Source organism: Monodelphis domestica, chromosome X (genome assembly GCF_027887165.1).
Source record: "Monodelphis domestica isolate mMonDom1 chromosome X, mMonDom1.pri, whole genome shotgun sequence".
Classification (NCBI taxonomy): Eukaryota; Metazoa; Chordata; class Mammalia; order Didelphimorphia; family Didelphidae; genus Monodelphis; species Monodelphis domestica.
This window is the reverse complement of record NC_077235.1, coordinates 79,321,624-79,340,115: the sequence shown is the minus strand read 5'-3', so window position 1 is coordinate 79,340,115 and position 18,492 is coordinate 79,321,624. Positions and strand designations below refer to the sequence as shown.

The following is an 18,492-nucleotide window of genomic DNA, read 5'->3' as shown; positions in this document are numbered from 1 at the left end:
CTGAGCTTCCCTGAGTTCTGAAGACTTTTGATGGGATTAAGTTCAGCTAGGTTGGGCTGGGTGTGTCCTGAGGCCAAAACCTCCTGGAAGGCTGGAGCAAATATGGAGGATCTCACAGCTCTGGTCAGGCTGCCAGCTCTATACTCCCTCTCCAGCTCCTTCCCCGCTGTCTATGTTTGAAGCTCTGAGTTTGGCACAGCCCTGCCCTCAAGGTACACCCTCCAGAGTAGCACCTTTGCCCTCCCATAGGTTCCCGCTGCCACTGGAGGCTCAGCGTTCTTGGTGGGTGGGTGGGGGGGATGGGTCCTGGGACCTTCCTTCTGTCTTCCCCATAAATCCGAGTTTTCTCGGATTCTGGCTTTTGGGGGGGGGGCGTAATTTTTGAATTGAGTCCAAAAGGAGGGTTCCTTGTCTCTGTCTTGTTGTTAGGTTTGATTTTCAGTCCCCTTGGAGCATTCGGTTTGTGATTGGTAAGGAAGGGTATTCAGAGGTCTGAACTTCAGCTCCTTCTAGGCCGACATCTTGACTCTGCCTCCTCAACTCCCTCTGGTCTGATCTGTCTGCTTCCATTAAAACTGTGCAGCTCTCAATCTGGCTTTAGACACTTACTAGCTGTGTGACCCTGAACAAGTCACTTTACCCTATTTTGCCTCAGTTTCCTCATCTGTAAGAGGAATTGGAGAAGAAAATGACAAACTATTTGTGTGACCCTGAACAAGTTACTTCACCCTTTTTGTCTCCATTTCCTCATCTATAAAAGGAGCTAGAGAAGGAAATGGAAAACTATCTGTGTGACCCTGAGCAAGTCACTTCACCATTTGCCTCAGTTTCCTCATCTGTAAAAGGAATTGGAGTAGGAAATTATAAGTTATCTATGTGACCCTGCTCAAATCACTTTACCTTGTTTGCCTCAGTTTCCTCATCTGTAAAAGGAATTGGAGAAGGAAATGTTAATCTACTCTAGTATCTTTGCCATGAAAACCCCAAAAGAGGTCATGCAGAGTCAGACAAAAGTGGGAAACAGTTAAACAAAGCCATAGAAGGGAAGATGGGAAAGCAGAAGGTGGAATTGGAGATAAGGTTTCAAGGCAACTAGGGGGTAGAGACCAAGAGGGAGAACATTCCAAGCTTGAGGACAGTCTGTAAGAACTAGGGAGATGTGGGATGTTATGGAAAAGGAGCAGGAAATAGGCCAGAGACACCAAATTCTAGCATACACAGAGGATGATCAAGTCCAAGAACCCTCTAAAGATAGGAGGGGCCGGATCATGGAGGATTTTTAATGCCTAACATAATGCATTTCATAGTTGGTCCTAGAAGTTCAAGGGAGTTTCTGGAATTTATTGAGTAGGGGTCTGACATAATCAGATTTATGTGTTAAGGAAGGTCACTTTGCTAGCTGAGTAGAGGATTGACTGAAGTGTGGAGTGACTTGATACCTTCAATTTCTTTTTCTTCTCTAATTGCTACTGCTAGTGTTTCTAGTGCAGTATTAAATAATAGAGGTGATAATGGGCATCCTTGTTTGACTCCTGATCTTATTGGGAAGGCTTTGAGTTTTTCCCCTTTGCAGATGATGTTTGCTGATGGTTTTAGGTATATACTGTTTATTATTTTTAGGAAAGACCCTTCTATTCCTATGCTTTCTAGTGTTTTCAATAGGAATGGGTGTTGTATTTTATCAAAGGCTTTTTCTGCATCTATTGAGATAATCATGTGATTTTTGTCGGTTTGTTTGTTTATATGGTCAATTATGTGAATGATTTTCCTAATATTGAACCATCCTTGCATTCCTGCTATGAATCCTACCTGATCGTAGTGGATAACACTTGTGATGACTTGCTGGAGTCTTTTTGCTAGTATCATGTTTAAGATTTTTGCATCTATATTCATTAGGGAGATTGGCCTATAGTTTTTTTTCTCTGTTTTTAACCTGCCTGGCTTTGGGATCAGTACTATGTTTGTGTCATAAAAAGAATTTGGTAGAACTTGTTCTTGGCTTATTCTGTCAAACAGTTTGTATAGTATTGGGGTTAGCTGTTCTTTGAATGTTTGATAGAATTCATTTGTGAATCCGTCTGGACCTGGGGTTTTTTTCTTAGGGAGTTCTTTGATGGCCTGTTCAATTTATTTTTCTGATATGGGGTTGTTTAGGTAATTTATTTCTTCTTCTTTTAGTCTAGGCAATTTATATTTTTGTAAGTATTCATCCATATCACTTAGATTGCCATATTTGTTGCCATATAATTGGGTCTAGTAGTTTTTAATGATTGCCTGGAGCTCCTAGGGCTCCTGATAGGATTAACCTCGGACTGAGTATGCCCTGAGGCAGGGACCTTCGGTGAGACTCAGATGGAAGGATCTGGTCAGGGGGTTACAAGCTCCCCCATCTCTCTCTGTTTCCCTGCTGTCTGGGTGCCCCCTCGACTGGGTCAGGTTGTTTTCAGGAAGAGGCCTTCAGGATAGCCGGCCCTGAGGCTCTGAGGTTCCCTCTGCTGCCTCGGACTCAGCGCTCTTGGTTGGGGGGATGGGTCCTGGGACCTTCCTTCTGCCTACCCCTTAGGTCCAAGTGATCTCGTGTTCTGGCTTTTTGGGGGGCCTTACCTTTTGATCCAGGTTCAGGTCCAGGAGGAGGATTCCCGGGGTCTATGCTGTTGTTTTGAATTTCTGTGCCTTAGGAGCATATAGTTTGAGTTTGGTAGGGAAGGGTTCCAGGAGATCTGAACTTTAGCTTTCTCTAAGCTGCCATCTTGACCGGAAGTCCAGTCCAATTATTCTTAAATTGTCTCTTCTTAAAAGATTTTCTAAATCGTCTGTTTTGCGGATGAGATGCTTCACCTTTTCCTCAATTTTTCATTCTTTTTGTTTTTTTTTATAATGTCCTGCTGCCTTGTGAGGTCACTTGATTCTAGTTGTTTTATTCTGGTTCTTAAAGATTGGATTTCATCTCTGGCTTTTTGGTCATCCTTTTCCTTCTGGTCTGATTTTCTTTGAAGATCGTCTTTCATCCTCTTTACCCCATCTTTCATCTCCTTTGCCTCATCTTTCATCTCCTTTGCCTCATTTTCCAGCTGGTTGATTTTGGCTTTCAAGACACTATTTTCTCATTTTATTTCAAGTGCCTCTGTTTCCAGATGATTTATCTTAATTTTTAAGTTCTTTTCCCAATTGTCTTCTGCCTCTCTTAGTTGTGTTTTGAGTTCTTCCACAGCCTGTATCCAATTCGTTGGGATTTCTGGTTTATCGTTTGCTGATCTCTCCCCCTCTGTTCCATTTGCTGAGTAGTAGCTGTCTATTGTAGTTTCTTTCTTCTTTTTCTGTTGTTTGCTCAAATTCACCCCTTCTTTACTCCCCGTATTTGTCTGTGCTCTTTTTCCTCTCATTTTTTTGTTTTTTTCGGGGACTTCTATCAGTCTCCCCTCTTGGAGCTTTAACAGAAGATCTTTTGGTGTAGTCTCTGGGGGAGGGTTGTTGGGGGTTTGAGCTTCCCTGTCCTCTGGAGGCTTTTGATTGGCTTAAAGTCCAGCAGTCAATGAGGATGGGTGGGGAACCTGGGCTTCCCTGCGTTCTGGAGACTTTTTATGGGATTAAGTTCAGCTTGGTTGGGCTGGGTTTGCTCTGAGTTTTAAACTTCCTGGAAGGCTGGAGCAAATATGGAGGATCTCCAAAGCTCTGGCCAGGCTGCCAGGTCTATGCTACTTCTAGGCTGCCATCTTGACTCCACCTTTAGGTTTCTGTTTTTTTCAGAAGACCCTGCTCTCTAAGTGGGGAGGGTTCATGGCTCTGAGGGCTCCTGATGGGATTAGGTTCAGCTGGTTTGGGTCAAATGAGCCCTGAAGTAAAAAACCTCCTCTTCCACAATCTGTGTTGAATGCTCGGAGATTCGCTCAGGTTGCTTTCAAGGAATGCCCTTTGGAGCAACCCCTTTGTCGGCCCTGAGGTTTCTGTTCTTTCCAAAGTCCCTGCTCTCTATGTGGGGAGGGGTCCTGGCTTCCCTGGGTTCTGAGGGCTCCTGATGGGATTAAGTTCAGCTGGTGTGGGCCAAATGATCCCCAACCAAAAAAACCTCCTCCTGCACAATCTGTGTTGAATGCCCGGAGAGTGGCCCAGGTTGCTTTCAAGGTAAGTCCTTCGGAGTAACCCGGCCCTGAGGTTTCTTTTCTTTAAGAAGCTCTGAGGGCTCCTGATGGGATTAAGTTCAGCTGGTGTGGGCTGAATGATCCCCAAAGCAAAAAAAAAAATCTCCTCCGCTACAGTCTGTGTTGAATTTGTTGAATGCCCGGAGACTGGCCCAGGTTACTCTCAAGGCAAGCTCTTCGGAGCAACCCCTTTTCCGGTCCTGAGGTTTCTGTCCTTTCAGTAGCTCTGAGGGCTTCTGATCAGATTGGGTTCAGTTGGTGCCCTAAAGCTGGACCCTCCCTTGAGACTCAGATGGAAGGACCCAGCCAGGGGGCTACAGGCTTCCCCCTTCTCTCTATGTTCTCCTGCCATCTGTGTTGGGCGCCCCGGAGACTGGCTCAGGTTGCTTTCAAGGTCAGTCCTTCACAATAGCCAGCCCTGAGGCCCTTTTGCCGGCCCTGAATTTCCCGCTGCTGCCGTGGGCTCAGCACTCTGGGTTGGAAGGGATGGGTCCTGGGACCTTCTTTTTGCCTACCCCTTAGATCTGAGTGATCTAGGGTTCTGGCTTTTGGGGGGCCATACCTTTTGATCCAGGTCCAGGAGGAGGGTTCCCCAGGTCTGTCCTGTTGTTCAGCTTGAATTTCGGTTTTCTAGGAGCACTCAGTTTGTGATCGGTAAGGAAGGGTTTCCGAGGTCTGAACTTTCACTGCTTCTAAGCCGCCATCTTGACCGCAAGTCATATTACTGGCTTCTTAAACATTCCCTGGAGTGACTTGAGTCAAGGAAGTTAATTAGGAGTCTTCTGTAATAATTGAGGCAAGAGGTAATGGGGTCCTTGTTTTGGGTGGTAGATGTGTGAGTCCACGAAGGGGTTATTGTGAAGGTAGAATTGTCAAGATTTGGACATGGGTTTATGTGGGGTGAGAGATGGGGCCGTAAAGAGGTCACTTGGGTTTTGAGCCTGGGTCCCTGGGTGGATGGGCATGGCCTCAATAGTAATAGAGAAGTTCAAAGAGGAAGGGTTTGGGAAGAGAATTCATGATTTCAGCTTTGGTCATGTTCCTTTTGAGATGCCCAGGGGATGTCAAGTCCCAGATGCACAATAGGCAGCTGGAACGGCAAGACTAGAGTTTAGGAGAGCGCTTAGGGCTGGGGCTGTAGATCTGGGAATCATCAGTATTGAGATGATAGTTCAACACAGTTCATGAACATGGAGTAGGGTGATGGCAAAATCCAGTGGGAAAGGAAGGAGGGTTATTATCTGTGTAGTTGACATGGGGTGGAGGAATAACCTATGGGAACTGGGTAGAATGAAAAATGAGGAATAAGGTATTTGGGGGAGCATCAATATGATAAAATTCATAATAGCTTGAATTTATATAGTACTTTTCGATTTATAAAGTGCTTTAAGTATCTTTTTAAATGAAATTTGGAAATTTTTATTTAATTAATTAATTTGAAATATTTTTCCATGGTTACAAGATTCGTGCTCTTTCCTTCCCCTCCCCCCATCTCTCCCATAGCCAATGCACAATTCCATTGTGTTTTACATGTGTCATTGATCAAGACCTATTTCCATATTATTGATATTTGCACTAGGGTGATCATTTAGAGTCTACATCCCCAATCATATCCCCATCAACCAATGTGATCAATGCTTTATTGAGTATCTTAACTCATTTGATCCTCCCAACACTGTAAGGGAGGTATTCTTATTATCCCCATTTTATAGATGAGGAAACTGAGACCGAGTGAGATTAAGTGACTTGCCCAGTATCACACAACTAGTAAGTGTCTGAGATTTGATCTGAACTCAGGTCTTCCAGATTCCCAAGCCCCATGCTCTATCCACTATGCCATTTAGCTATCTCATATTATATATATATATATATATCCTAGTAAGAATGCAGCATTTGTGGCAAAGAGGAAAACTAAGCCAAGCCCTAAACTCATTGAAGAAGGAAAGAAGATGTCCTGCTAATGGCCATTAGACGATAGAATGGATGATACATCTGGATGGTGTGAATGTCAGAGGTGGAGAAGTTGGTGAGGGATGATGGGAGGAGATCCTGGAAGTAGCATTAGAGAAAAAGGATCATTCCAACATGTGCGCGCCCCCCCCCATTGGTCCAGTGAGTCAGGGGTATGAGTGCAGCCAGTACTGGTGGGAGAGCAGTACTGGCAGGCAGATCTGGGTTGGACCCTTAGTGGAGTGGGGACTGCTTGGCTAGGGGAAAGAGATTTGTTCTTCGGCAGCCAGGAGTTCATTACCTTTGGATTGGAAGAGTATTGGGATGGGGGAGGAGTATGCTAGCCAGTGAGGAATGAGTCTGGGAAGAATGGAAGTGGCTGGGGAGAGGTCTGTTGAGTGAAGCAAGTAATTATACTGTTTAGGGGTCTTTCTTTAAGGCCTGACCTCATGGAAAGATGAACTATGTATCCCATGGGGAATCTGGGAGCTGAGTCAGGGATGGGTCCAGGTCTGGAGTTGGATTGGTGTAGGGGACCTGTGTTCCTGCAGGTAGGTCTCCATTCAGATTCTGGCTCTTCCAGTGCCCCCTGCTCTAATAACTGCTGGCTACACATATACGTGTGTTACAACTGTAGTCTTTTTCTTGGGGCAGTGGAAGAAAGTCCTGAGGTTCAAGATTCCATTCCTGGATCTGACACTTGAGTGTCAGTATGACCCTGGGCAAGTCACTCAACATTCTCTACATGTCAGTTTCTTCACTTTTAAGATGAAGGAATTTGACTACTAAGTGATCCTTGAGAGGCTTCTTTGCTTTCTAAGTCCTCTTCTATGACTTGTTTAGCAACTATTAAACAATGAATCCATCTGGGAGTTTGCCTCAGGAACATTTTCCTTATTGATAGATTGTCCATAGAAATTCTAGACAAATCTTTCAGTGTCAGTTAATTACTCAAGAATCATAGGATTTAGAACTAAAAAGAATCTTAGAATTGAATTAGTCATAGATTCACAGATTTAGGGCTGTAAGGGACCTTAGAGACCATCCAGTCTATCTCCCCCTTTATTCCTATCCTCTACCATTTTATAGCTATGGAAACTGAGGCCCAGAGAGATTAAAGTGACTTGCATATAGTTACACACAGATTTAGGATCATAGACCTAGAGCTGAAAGAGAACTCAGAGGTCATCTAGTCAGCCTTCATATTTTACAAATGAGGAAATGTGGCTGGGGGGTAAAGGAATTTGCTCAAAGTCATTCATAGAATCTTATGTCTAGAGCTAAAAGATACTTCAGAGGTCATCTATTCTAACTTTCTCATTTTACAGATGAGGAAACTGAGGCCTAGGGAGCATTCACAATTTGCCCAGGATTGTACAAGTTTTAAGTAATGAAACAGAATTTGAACCTAGATCCTCTGACTTTCAGTCTAGTGCTGTTTCTTTGTCACTAGCTGTTAGGATTTTTCTCTTAAAATAAGGACCTATATGTTTGTGGTCATTTCTCTTTGGCCACCAGGTGGTGTGGTTAGCCACTCTACTGCTCCTATTGAAAAAAGTTTAGGCCTCTGGGCAAGGCTCACACTTCCTAGTGGTTCTGTACTCTACCATGCTGTGGGGAATGATGAGGGGTATGGGCAGAGGAAGGAGGAGAATGTTCAAAGCTCAGTGTGGTACCCAGAGAGTGGGCAACATTTTCTCTCTGATTTTCTCTACTTGTTGTTTCAGTTGAAGAAGCATAGTTAGTGTAGCTTATTCCAAACAGAATAGCTTTGAGTTCCCACCTGCTAGACATCCCATGGCATCTCTGAATCTGCTAGTTTACTGAACTCCTAGTCATGCGACCATATCATAATGGAGCATGCTATGCATGTGAATAAACAGGCATGCTTGGATACTGTACAGTCTTACTTTTTTCTATAGGCTAAATAAAAGGAATAAAACAATAATAAAATATATACCACATGACTATGCACCAATAGCTTTTTCTAGACCAGGCTACCTTCACACAACATATTAGCATACTTTAAACCTAGGAAGGAGTTCTAGGAAAGATCCAGTTTGATTTTTTATTTTTTTGCATTTTCCCATCACCACTCCTGGAAGTGGGCAAAGGTATAGAAGAAACCTAGCACAGTTCCCAAGTGAGGTTTGACTCAAGATTTTCATAGTCAGTCATTAAATGAGAGACTCAAGCTCTGACTCTAGCTTTTAGCTCCTTTTGATAGAACAGGGTATGGATGCATTAGGAAACCCTAGTAGAGACATAAGTTCCAGTGGGTTCACAGATACAATAGAAATTCATAGTATAGACAAGTTCCAGTAGATCTAGAGGTCCCTAGTGTAGACAGAAGCTCCAGTGGAGCTATACATACAGTAGGAGTTCCTAGTATAGATAAAAGCTCCAGTGGGTTCAGAGACTCTGTAGAAGTTCCTAGTATAGACAGAAGCTCCATTGGGTCCACACAGATACAATAGAAATCCCTAGTGTAGACAGACACTCCAATGGGTCCATAGATACAATAGAAGTCCCTAGTATAGACAGAAGTATAGACAGAAGCTCCACTGGGTCCACACACATACAATAGAAGTCCCTAGTGTAGACAGAAGCTCCAAAGGGTCCATAGATACAATAGAAGTCTCTTAAGAATAGACAGAAGCTCCAATGGGCCCTGGTTCCCTGACCTGCCCTATTGGTAGCAGATACCCACAAGTGCATCTTGCCAAAGCTAGCACATCAAGGAAGGTCTGATACCATCCACTTTGGTGAAATGAGCTTGAGACTTTTAGTGTCCCAGAGGTACGGAGTCATAGATCCCTCTGGTCCTTTGGATCCCATCAGGTTTTTCGGCACTATGAGAAAGGCCAATCAGAGCACAGAGCTGTAGTTGTAAGTTGAAAGTCCAAGGAACCATGGTGAAATCACCAATAAAACCCAACAAACATGAAGCCTCTTTTCTGATATAAATTGTGGAGCCCCCATTAGGGGGTCCTTCAGGGGTGCTATACCTTTCTAAGTCAGGTGTGGAAAAATGAAACGTGCTTTAGTAGAAGGGAGGGAATCCTTGTTGCTTTGGACCTCCATGTTCAGGGGGGTGAGCTCCTCAAGCCAGGAATTTTCTTTATATATATCCCTAGCACTTAGCAAAGTGGCTGGTACATAATAGAGTGGGTAGATTATTGGATTTGCAATTAGAAAGACTTGGATTTCAATCATGCCCCAAACATTTATCAGCTCTGTGACTCTGGGCCAGCCACTTACCCTCTCTCAGCCTCAATTTCCTCACCTAAAAATGGGGAAAGTAATTGCACCTGTCTCCTAGCTTTGTTTTGAAGTTCTAATGAGTTAATATGTATGTATTGCTTTGCTAACCCTAAAGCTCTTTTGCTTGTTAGGTAAATTCCAGCTATTCAAGTCTTCTAAATGGTCATGTTCACCCTTCCTGGGCTGATTCCCTGCCTTCCTTCTCTTCCCCCTCTAGGAACGGAAGAAAAAATTTGAGAAGGACAGTGAGCGGTTTTATTCTTTGCTAGATCGCCACTTGCATCTGTCTTCCAAGAAGAAGGAATCTCAGCTCCAGGAGGTATGTGAGGAATGTGGGCCCCTCCTTCTGTCTCCGGCCTTGGAATCTGATAAAGTTCCAGGCGGCACCTGTCTGAGGTAGGGGCACATGCCTGACTGGAAATAGCCGGAGTCAAGATTCCATGGCCTGGGGACCTGCCTCTGTCCTCCTTCATCATCTCAGGTTCTCCTTTGCCAACTCTTGGCCACCACCTGGCCTCCTCTGATGATGTTTCATCTCTGCGTGGTTTTAAAAATGTGATGATTAGAACCAGTGTGGAAGTGACAGTAGGCTATCATAGCATATCCGGAGCTGGGAAGGGCCTATCTATGAACACCGACTATTGGGGTTTAGGAGAACCTTGGAATGAGAGGGAGGGAGAAAGGGAAGAAGGGAGGAAGGAAGGAAGGAAGGAAAGAGGAGAAAGGAAGGAAGAGCAGGGAAAGAAAGAAGGAAGGACAGAGAAGGAAAGAAAGAGATGAAAGGGGGAAGGAAAAGAAGAAGAAGGAAGGAAAGGGAAGGAAAGAAGGAAGGACAGGGAAGGAAAGAAGAAAAGAAGGACTGATGGAAAGAGAAGGAAGGATGGAGATGGAAAGAAGGAAGCATTTATAATGCTGCAGGCACTATGCTAAGTGCTTTAAAAATATGATCTCATTTGATCTTCACAACAATTTGGGGAGTATGTGCTATCCATATCCCTATTTTGTAATTGAGGAAACTGAGGCAGACAGAGGTTAAATATCTTTCCCAGGATCACACATCTAGTAAGTGACCTAGGCCAGATTTGAACTTAAATCTTCCTGACTTCAGGCCCAGTGCTATCTAGATCTGCTGAATCACCTAGCCACTTCAGAGAATGCCAGGTCTGGAAGACAGTCTTGAGCCGAGTGCCCTCATTTTGCAGATGTGGACATTTTTTAATAACCTGCACCTTCTCTCTTAGAATCAATACTAAGTATCAGTTCCAAAGCAGAAGAACAGTAGGGCTAGGGAATTGGGGTTAAGTGACTTGCCCAGGGTTACACAGGTAGGAAGTGTCTGAAACCACATTTGAACCCAGGACCTTCTATCTCCAGGCCTGGATCTCTATCCATTGAGCCACCTTCCTCCCCCTAGATGAGGAAATTGAGACCCAGAGAGATGAGCTGATCATATTCCGCACAAGGCCATGTCAGAGCTTGAACCTGGGTCTTCTCCACTGGGGTTCCTTTCTCTATGTCACATGTTTCCCTCTTCTGCCTTGCCTTGCCTTGCCTCGTCTTTTCTTTTGTTTTCCAGAAGTCATTCTAAGGAGTCTGGCTCTGGGTCCCCTTGGCTACTTTTCCTAGATTCCAATCAATTACACACCTCCCGGTCTGCTTAGCTACTCATGATGCCCATAGGGCATGTGTTCAAACTGTGAGCATCTCTCTGGGCACACCAAGGCTCTCCTTTCCATGTCTTTCCCTGCTATGAGAATCTACTCCTCCAGCAATGGAAATCGAACACTGTAACCCACTGACTGGCCAGCAGCAAAGATGGCACCCATGATATGATGTGTTACTGCATTGGAGGTATCTTTTCTCAAGGTCTCAAGGGTCACACATATAGCCCAGGATTTTGGAGGGTCCCTGGAGGTGAGCAAGAGGGATTTGGGGATGCCATGGTTATGCTACCACCTGACAGTTCCTTTGGCTATTTTCCAGGGTCTCATGGTCTCAGAGAGGCCAGTTTTCTGAGACTGTTCTTCAGAAGGCCAGGAGTTCCTGCACACCATTTCATGGGCACAAATTCATACCTGAAAGAACATGAATTTGTTGTCCTTAGATGAGCCCTCTGCTCTTCAAGTGTTGGAGGTCCCTAAAGTTAAACTTGGGATTTAGAAGATCCTAACTCTAGAGTTGGAAGGGCCCTCAATGGCCCATCTAGTCCAACCTCCTTTTTATAGATGAGGAAACTAAGGTCCAAGGAGGGGAAGGGACTTGCCCAAGGACACCCATTGGCTCCTAGATCTATATCTGGAAGAGATCTCAGAGGGCCTCTCCCTCCCAGGCTTCTGGATTTACTCTTGAGTTGGAGTTCAGGACTTTTGCAGTGCTCTCTGCCATGAATGCATCTTTCTCTAAATTTTCATAGAACAGTCTTTGGCTTTTCAGGTCATGGAGGTATTGAGACCCTGCTCATAGTGTTCAATCCTCTGCATAGACTGAGCTAGCCTCAATCAGAACTGCTATTGCAGAGGTGTTTACTGGGTTTCTCCATACCAGTGATTGTGCCTGTCCCTGGCATCCACAACTTCCTTAGGGGAGTATCAGCTCACCTTAAACATAGCTCATGAATTGTTCTAGTTCTCAATCTCCACCAGAAGCACAGTTCCACCCTCCCTCAATCTTTATTACAGTTTTGGCTGGTTTTCAAATGAAAACACTAATAGTACCTACACACAGAAAGGACACCCAGGAGGATGTACTAATGAGCCCCAGAGGCCATCCAGTGTCTCAGCATTCTGAGAGGCACAACTGCCCATCCGATGGCTTCAGGAAATCCAGCTCAGCACACCCAATAAGAGTAGCATTCTAGGAGACTTCTGGGTAAACATGGCTGCAATCTAGACGTGAATCGCTTCCTCTCCCCGGCACCGAACGAAATAGACTACCTCAAAAGAGCATAAAAATCATCTTTGGAAGAACGGAGGGACTCTCCAGTACCCCACAGAAACGAAGGTACGTAGGGTTTGAACGTTGCCACACTATAAGGAGGAGGAAAAGCTTGCACAAAAACGGGACCTGAGCCACCCTTCCCTGCCCCTCCTCCCCTACCAGGGTAGGGGATCAGAGCGCTCACTGGGACAGTGAGTGAGTGAGGAATGTCTCTGTCTGGCAGGGGCACACCAGGGTCCTTGGGATCTAAAGACTGCTAGGAAAGGACCTCTCAGGGCGGTTTCATGGGAGTACATGAACAGTGAGGAGTCGTGAGAGTCTGTAAAAACTGCCTAAGGCCAAAGAGTTGCCCCTCGCTGTAGTGAGGGGGAATGTGTCGCACCAGGCTCCCTGGAAACTGACTGGGATCACCAGAGATCCACCCCTCAGGGTGGTTTCCTGCGCACCGGTGAGAAGAGGTCACAGAGCACTTTGCTGAAGTTGTTGATTATTTCGATTAGCCTTTTGGTTGATTCCCTGGGATTCTTTAAGTAAATCATCATATCATCCACAAAGAATGACAGCTTGGTCTGCTCATTGCCAATTTTAATAGGAAGGTAAGGGATTTTTAAAAAAAAATAGCATTCTTACATGTAATCATTGGGTTTCTTGTATGAGTTTCCCTGATCATGTGAGCCAATGTCATATTGTCCTTCTACTCCTAAGGTAGTGTTCCTTTGCTTTTGAGCCTTTGCATCAGTCTACCCAATTCTAATACAGAATTGGAAGCCTTTTTTTCTCTTCTACTGAAGGGAATAATGAAATTTGACATAGTCCTCTTCTGTACTTTCCATGCCACCAATTGGCCATCTGCAAATACTCTAGTAGGATTTGTCCATGGTCTTTAGCCGATCCCACCTCTCACCATGTAGACATTTTTTTTTATGAAAATAAGTCAATTGGAGGGAGAGGCAAGATGGCGGCCTAGAAGGAGCAGAAGTTCAGCCCTCTGAATACCCTTCCTAACCAATCACAAACTGAATTCTCCCAGGGTACTGAAAATCATATTTAAGAACAAGACAGAGCCAAGGAACCCTCCTGCTGGACTTAATTCAAAAGGTACACCCCCTGAAAAACCTAAATCTGAGAACACTCAGGTTTAAGGGGAAGACAGAAGGAAGGTCTCAGAACCCATCCCCCCTCCCACCCAGAGAGCTGAGATTCCAGTGGCAGCAGGAACTTCTGGGTGAGCAAAGGTGCTGGTCTGAAGGACATGACTTGCAAGCAGAGCTGGCCAAGTTCAGAGCATACAACACAGACAGCGGGGAAGGAGATAGAGAGGGAGCATAGACCTGGCAGCCTGGCCAGAGCTGTGGAGATTCTCCATATTTGCTCCAGCCTACCCGAAAGTTTTGGACTCAGAGCACACCCAGCCCAACTAAACTGAACTTAATCCCATCAAAAGTCTCCAGAACGCAGGGAATCCCAGGCTCCACACCCATCCTCATTGACTGATGGACTTTAATCCAATCAAAAGCCTCCAGAGGATAGGGAAGCTCAAAACCCAACAACCACCACCAGAGACTACACCAAGAGATATCCTGTTAAAGCTCTAAGAGGGGAGACTGACAGAAGCCCCCAAAACCAAAAAAAGAGAGGAACAAGAGCACAGACAAATACGGGGAGTAAAGAAGGGGTGAATTTGAGCAAACAACAGAATAAGAAGAAAGAAATTACAATAGACAGCTTCTACTCAGCAAACAGAACAGAGGGGGAGAGATCAGCAAACAATAAACCAGAAATCCCAGCGAGTTGGATACAGGCTGTGGAAGAACTCAAAACACAATTAAGAGAGGCTGAAGACAATTGGGAGAAGAACTTAAAAATTAAAATACGTCATCTGGAAACAGAGGCACTTGAACTAAAACAAGAAAATAGTGTCTTGAAAGCCAAAATCAACCAGCTGGAAAATGAGGCAAAGGAGATGAAAGATGAGGCAAAGGAGATGAAAGACTCTTTAGGATGAAAGACGACCTTCAAAGAAAATCAGACCAGAAGGAAAAGGATGACCAAAAAGCCAGGAATGAAATCCAGTTTTTAAGAACCAGAATACAACAACAGGAATCAAGTGACCTCACAAGGCAGCAGGACATGATAAAACAAAACCAAAAGAATGAAAAAAATTGACGAAAATATGAAGCATCTCATTGAAAAAACAATAAAAATAAATAGAATTCCAAGCATTTGTAAAGAAAAGATCAGACCTGAATAGAAAATTTGATGTCCATGCACAGAACTCAAGAGAATTATCAAAAGGTAATTTAAAAAGAGGGGAAAAAGAAAAACAAAACAAAACAACAACAAAAAAAATTTTTAAGATACTCAATAAGTGAAAATGATATGTATCCCTATAAGAAAAGAGGTCATTTGTGACTCTTAAAAACTGTTGCTATCACCTGGGCAGCTAGACTAATTACACTTAGAGGGAACAGTGACAAACTGTATAGGATGAAAGGACAAGACATAAATAGGTATATTATATGCATGCATAAATATATATACGTGTGTGTGTGTATATATATATGTATATATATACAACCTGAACTAAAAAAAGAGGTTAATACTAAAAGAAATGGGAAAAGAAACAAATGGGGATCAATTTATATGTCACAAAGAAGCTCATGGCGGGAGGGGGAGAACATCAATACACTGGAAGGGTAAAGAGGTTGGAGATAGGAAATATTCAATTCTTACATGCATTGAAATTGACCCAAAGAGGGAAGAACAGTCCAATCCATTGGGGCAGAGAATAGATTTGTGCCCTATAGGGGAGTAGAAGGGTAACAAATGGACTGGTGGGGAAGGAAGCAGTACAAGGGCTGGAGAGGGTGGGGGTTAATTTTAGAAAGACTACAGGGAAAATAAGGGGGGAATAAGAAGGGAGGGGGTAGAAAGGGATGTAAAATAAGGGTGGGAACTAGGGGGGACTGATTAAAAACAAACATTGGTGTAGAAGGAAATAGTGAAAGGAGAAAAGGCAGGACCAGGAGTAGAAATCAAAATGCTGGGAAATAAGCAACTAGTAATCATAACTCTGAATTTGGATGGAATGAACTCACCCATAAAACGCAAGCAAATAGCAGAGTGGATTAGAATCCAAAACCCTACCATATGCTGTCTATAAGAAACACACGTGAGGAAGGTAGGATCAAAGTAAGATAGTAAGATACATAGGATCAAAGTAAGAGGATGGAGCCAAATCTATTGGGCATCAACTGATAAAAAGAAGGCAGGAGTCACAATTATGATATCTGACAAAGCCAAAGTAAAAATAAATCTAGTTAAAAGAGATAGGGAAGGTAATTACATCCTGATAAAAGGCAGTATAGGCAATGAGGAAATATCTGTACTCAATATGTATGAACCAAATGGCATAACATCCAATTTTTTAAAGGAGAAACTAGAGGAGCTCAAGGATGAAATAGATAGGAAAACTATACTAGTGGGAGAACTGAACCTTTCTCTATCTGAATTAGATAAATCAAGCCAAAAAACAAATAAGAAATAGGTGAGAGAAGTGAATGAAATCTTAGAAAAATTAGAGTTAGTAGACATGTGGAGAAAAATAAATAGGGACAAAAAGGAATACACCTTCTTTTCAGAAGCACATGGTACATTCACAAAAATTGACCATGCATTAGGGCATAAAAACATTGCAAACAAGTGCAAAAGGGCAGAAATAATAAATGCAACCTTCTCAGACCACAATGCAATGAAAATAATAATTAGTAAGGGTACATGGAGAGATAAATCAAAAATTAATTGGAAATTAAACAATACGATTCTCCAAAACCAGCTAGTTAAAGAACAAATCTTAGAAACAATAACTTCATTGAAGAAAATGACAATGGTGAGACATCCTTTCAAAACCTATGGGATGTAGCCAAAGCAGTACTCGGGGAAATTTATATCCTTGAGTTCATATATAAACAAATTAAGAAGGGCAGAGGTCAATGAATTGGGCAAGCAAATTAAAAAACTAGAAAGTGAACAAATTAAAAACCCTCAGATGAAGACTAAATTAGAGTTCCTAAAAATCAAAGGAGAAATTAATAAAATTGAAAGTCAAAGAACTATTGATTTAATAAATAAGACTAGAAGCTGGTACTTTGAAAAAACAAATAAAATGGACAAAGTACTAGTCAGTCTAATTAAAAAAAGGAAAGAAAAAACCAAATTGACAGTATCCAAGATGAAAAGGGAGACCTCACCTCTAATGAAGAGGAAATTAAGGCAATCATTAAAAACTACTATGCCCAATTATATGGCAAAAAATATGGCAATCTAGGTGATGTGGATGAATACTTACAAAAATATAAATGGCCTAGTCTAAAAGAAGAAGAAATAAATTACCCAAACAACCCCATATCAGAAAAAGTAATTGAACAAGCCATCAAAGAACTCCCTAAGAAAAAATCCCCAGGTCCAGATGGATTCACAAATGAATTCTATCAAACATTCATAGAACAACTAATCCCAATATTATACAAACTACTTGACAGAATAAGCCAAGAAGGGGTTCTACCAAATTCAATTTATGACACAAACATGGTACTGATCCCAAAGCCAGGCAGGTTAAAAACAGAGAAAGAAAAGTATAGGCCAATCTCCCTAATGAATATAGATGCAAAAATCTTAAATAGGATACTAGCAAAAAGACTCCAGCAAGTCATCACAAGGGTTATTCACTATGACCAGGTAGGATTCATACCAGGAATGCAAGGATGGTTCAATATTAGGAAAATTATCCACATAATTGACCATATTAACAAGTAAACTGACAAAAATTGCATGATTATCTCAATATATGCAGAAAAAGCCTTTGATAAAATACAACATTCATTCCTATTGAAACACTAGAAAGTATAGGAATAGAAGGGCCCTTCCTAAAAATAATAAACAGTATATATCTAAAACCATCAGCAAACATCATCTGCAATGCGGATAAACTCGAAGCCTTCCCAATAAGATCAGGAGTGAAACAAGGATGCCCATTATCACCTTTATTATTTAATATTGTACTAGAAACACTAGCAGTAGCAATTAGAGAAGAAAAAGAAATTGAAGGTATTAAAATTGGCAATGAGGAGACCAAGCTATCACTCTTTGCGGATGACATGATGGTCTACTTAAAGAATCCTAGAGATTCAACCAAAAAGCTAATCGAAATAATCAACAACTTTAGCAAGGTTGCAGGATACAAAATAAACCTGCATAAGTTATCAGCATTTGTACATATCTCCAACCCAGTTCAGCAGCAAGAACTAGAAAGAGAAATCCCATTCAAAATCACCTTAGACAAAATAAAATACTTAGGAATCTATCTGCTGAGACAAACACAGGAACTATATGAACACAACTACAAAACACTCTCCACACAATTAAAACTAGATCTAAACAATTAGAAAAACATTGATTGCCCATGGGTGGGACGAGCTAACATAATAAAAATGACCATCCTACCCAAACATATCTATCTATTTAGTGTGATACCCGTTGAACTTCTAAAAACATTTTTACTGAATTAGAGAAAACTATAACAAAGTTCATTTGGAAGAATAAATGATCAAGGATATTCAGGGAAATAATGAAAAAAATACAAAGGAAGATGGCCTTGCAGTCCCAGATCTCAAACTATACTATAAAGCAGTGGTCATCAAAACAATTTGGTACTGGCTAAGAGACAGAAAGGAGGAACAGTGGAATAGACTGGGGGTAAATGACCTCAGCAAGACAGTCTTTGACAAACCCAAAGACCCCAGCTTTTGGGACAAAAATCCAGCATTTGATAAAAACTGCTGAGAAAATTGGAAGACAGTGTGGGAGAGATTAGGTTTGGATCAACACCTCACACCCTACACCAAGATAAACTCAGAATGGATGAATGACTTGAATATAAAGAAGGAAACTATAAGTAAATTAGGTGAACACAGAATAGTATACATGTCAGATCTTTGGGAAAGGAAAGATTTTAAAACCAAGCAAGACTTAGAAAGAGTCACCCAATGTAAAATAAATAATTTTTACTACATTAAATTAAAATTTTTTCCTCCAAACAAAACCAATGTAACTAAAATCAGAAGGAAAGCAACAAATTGGGAAGCAATCTTCATAAAAAACCTCTGACAAAGGTTTAATTACTCAAATTTACAAAGAGCTAAAT

General features: G+C 42.3%; 1 protein-coding gene across 2 annotated transcripts in view; it reads left to right on the top strand.

Annotated features, from left to right (window-relative positions):
- The window catches only part of OPHN1 (oligophrenin 1), an 832,681-nt gene that overhangs the window by 424,074 nt on the left and 390,115 nt on the right, over nt 1-18,492 (top strand). For both annotated transcript variants that reach the window (XM_056809750.1, XM_056809751.1), the window contains exon 5: nt 9,571-9,672. In XM_056809750.1, the coding sequence (XP_056665728.1) occupies nt 9,571-9,672 (102 nt within the window). The remainder of the gene's footprint in view (nt 1-9,570; nt 9,673-18,492) is intronic.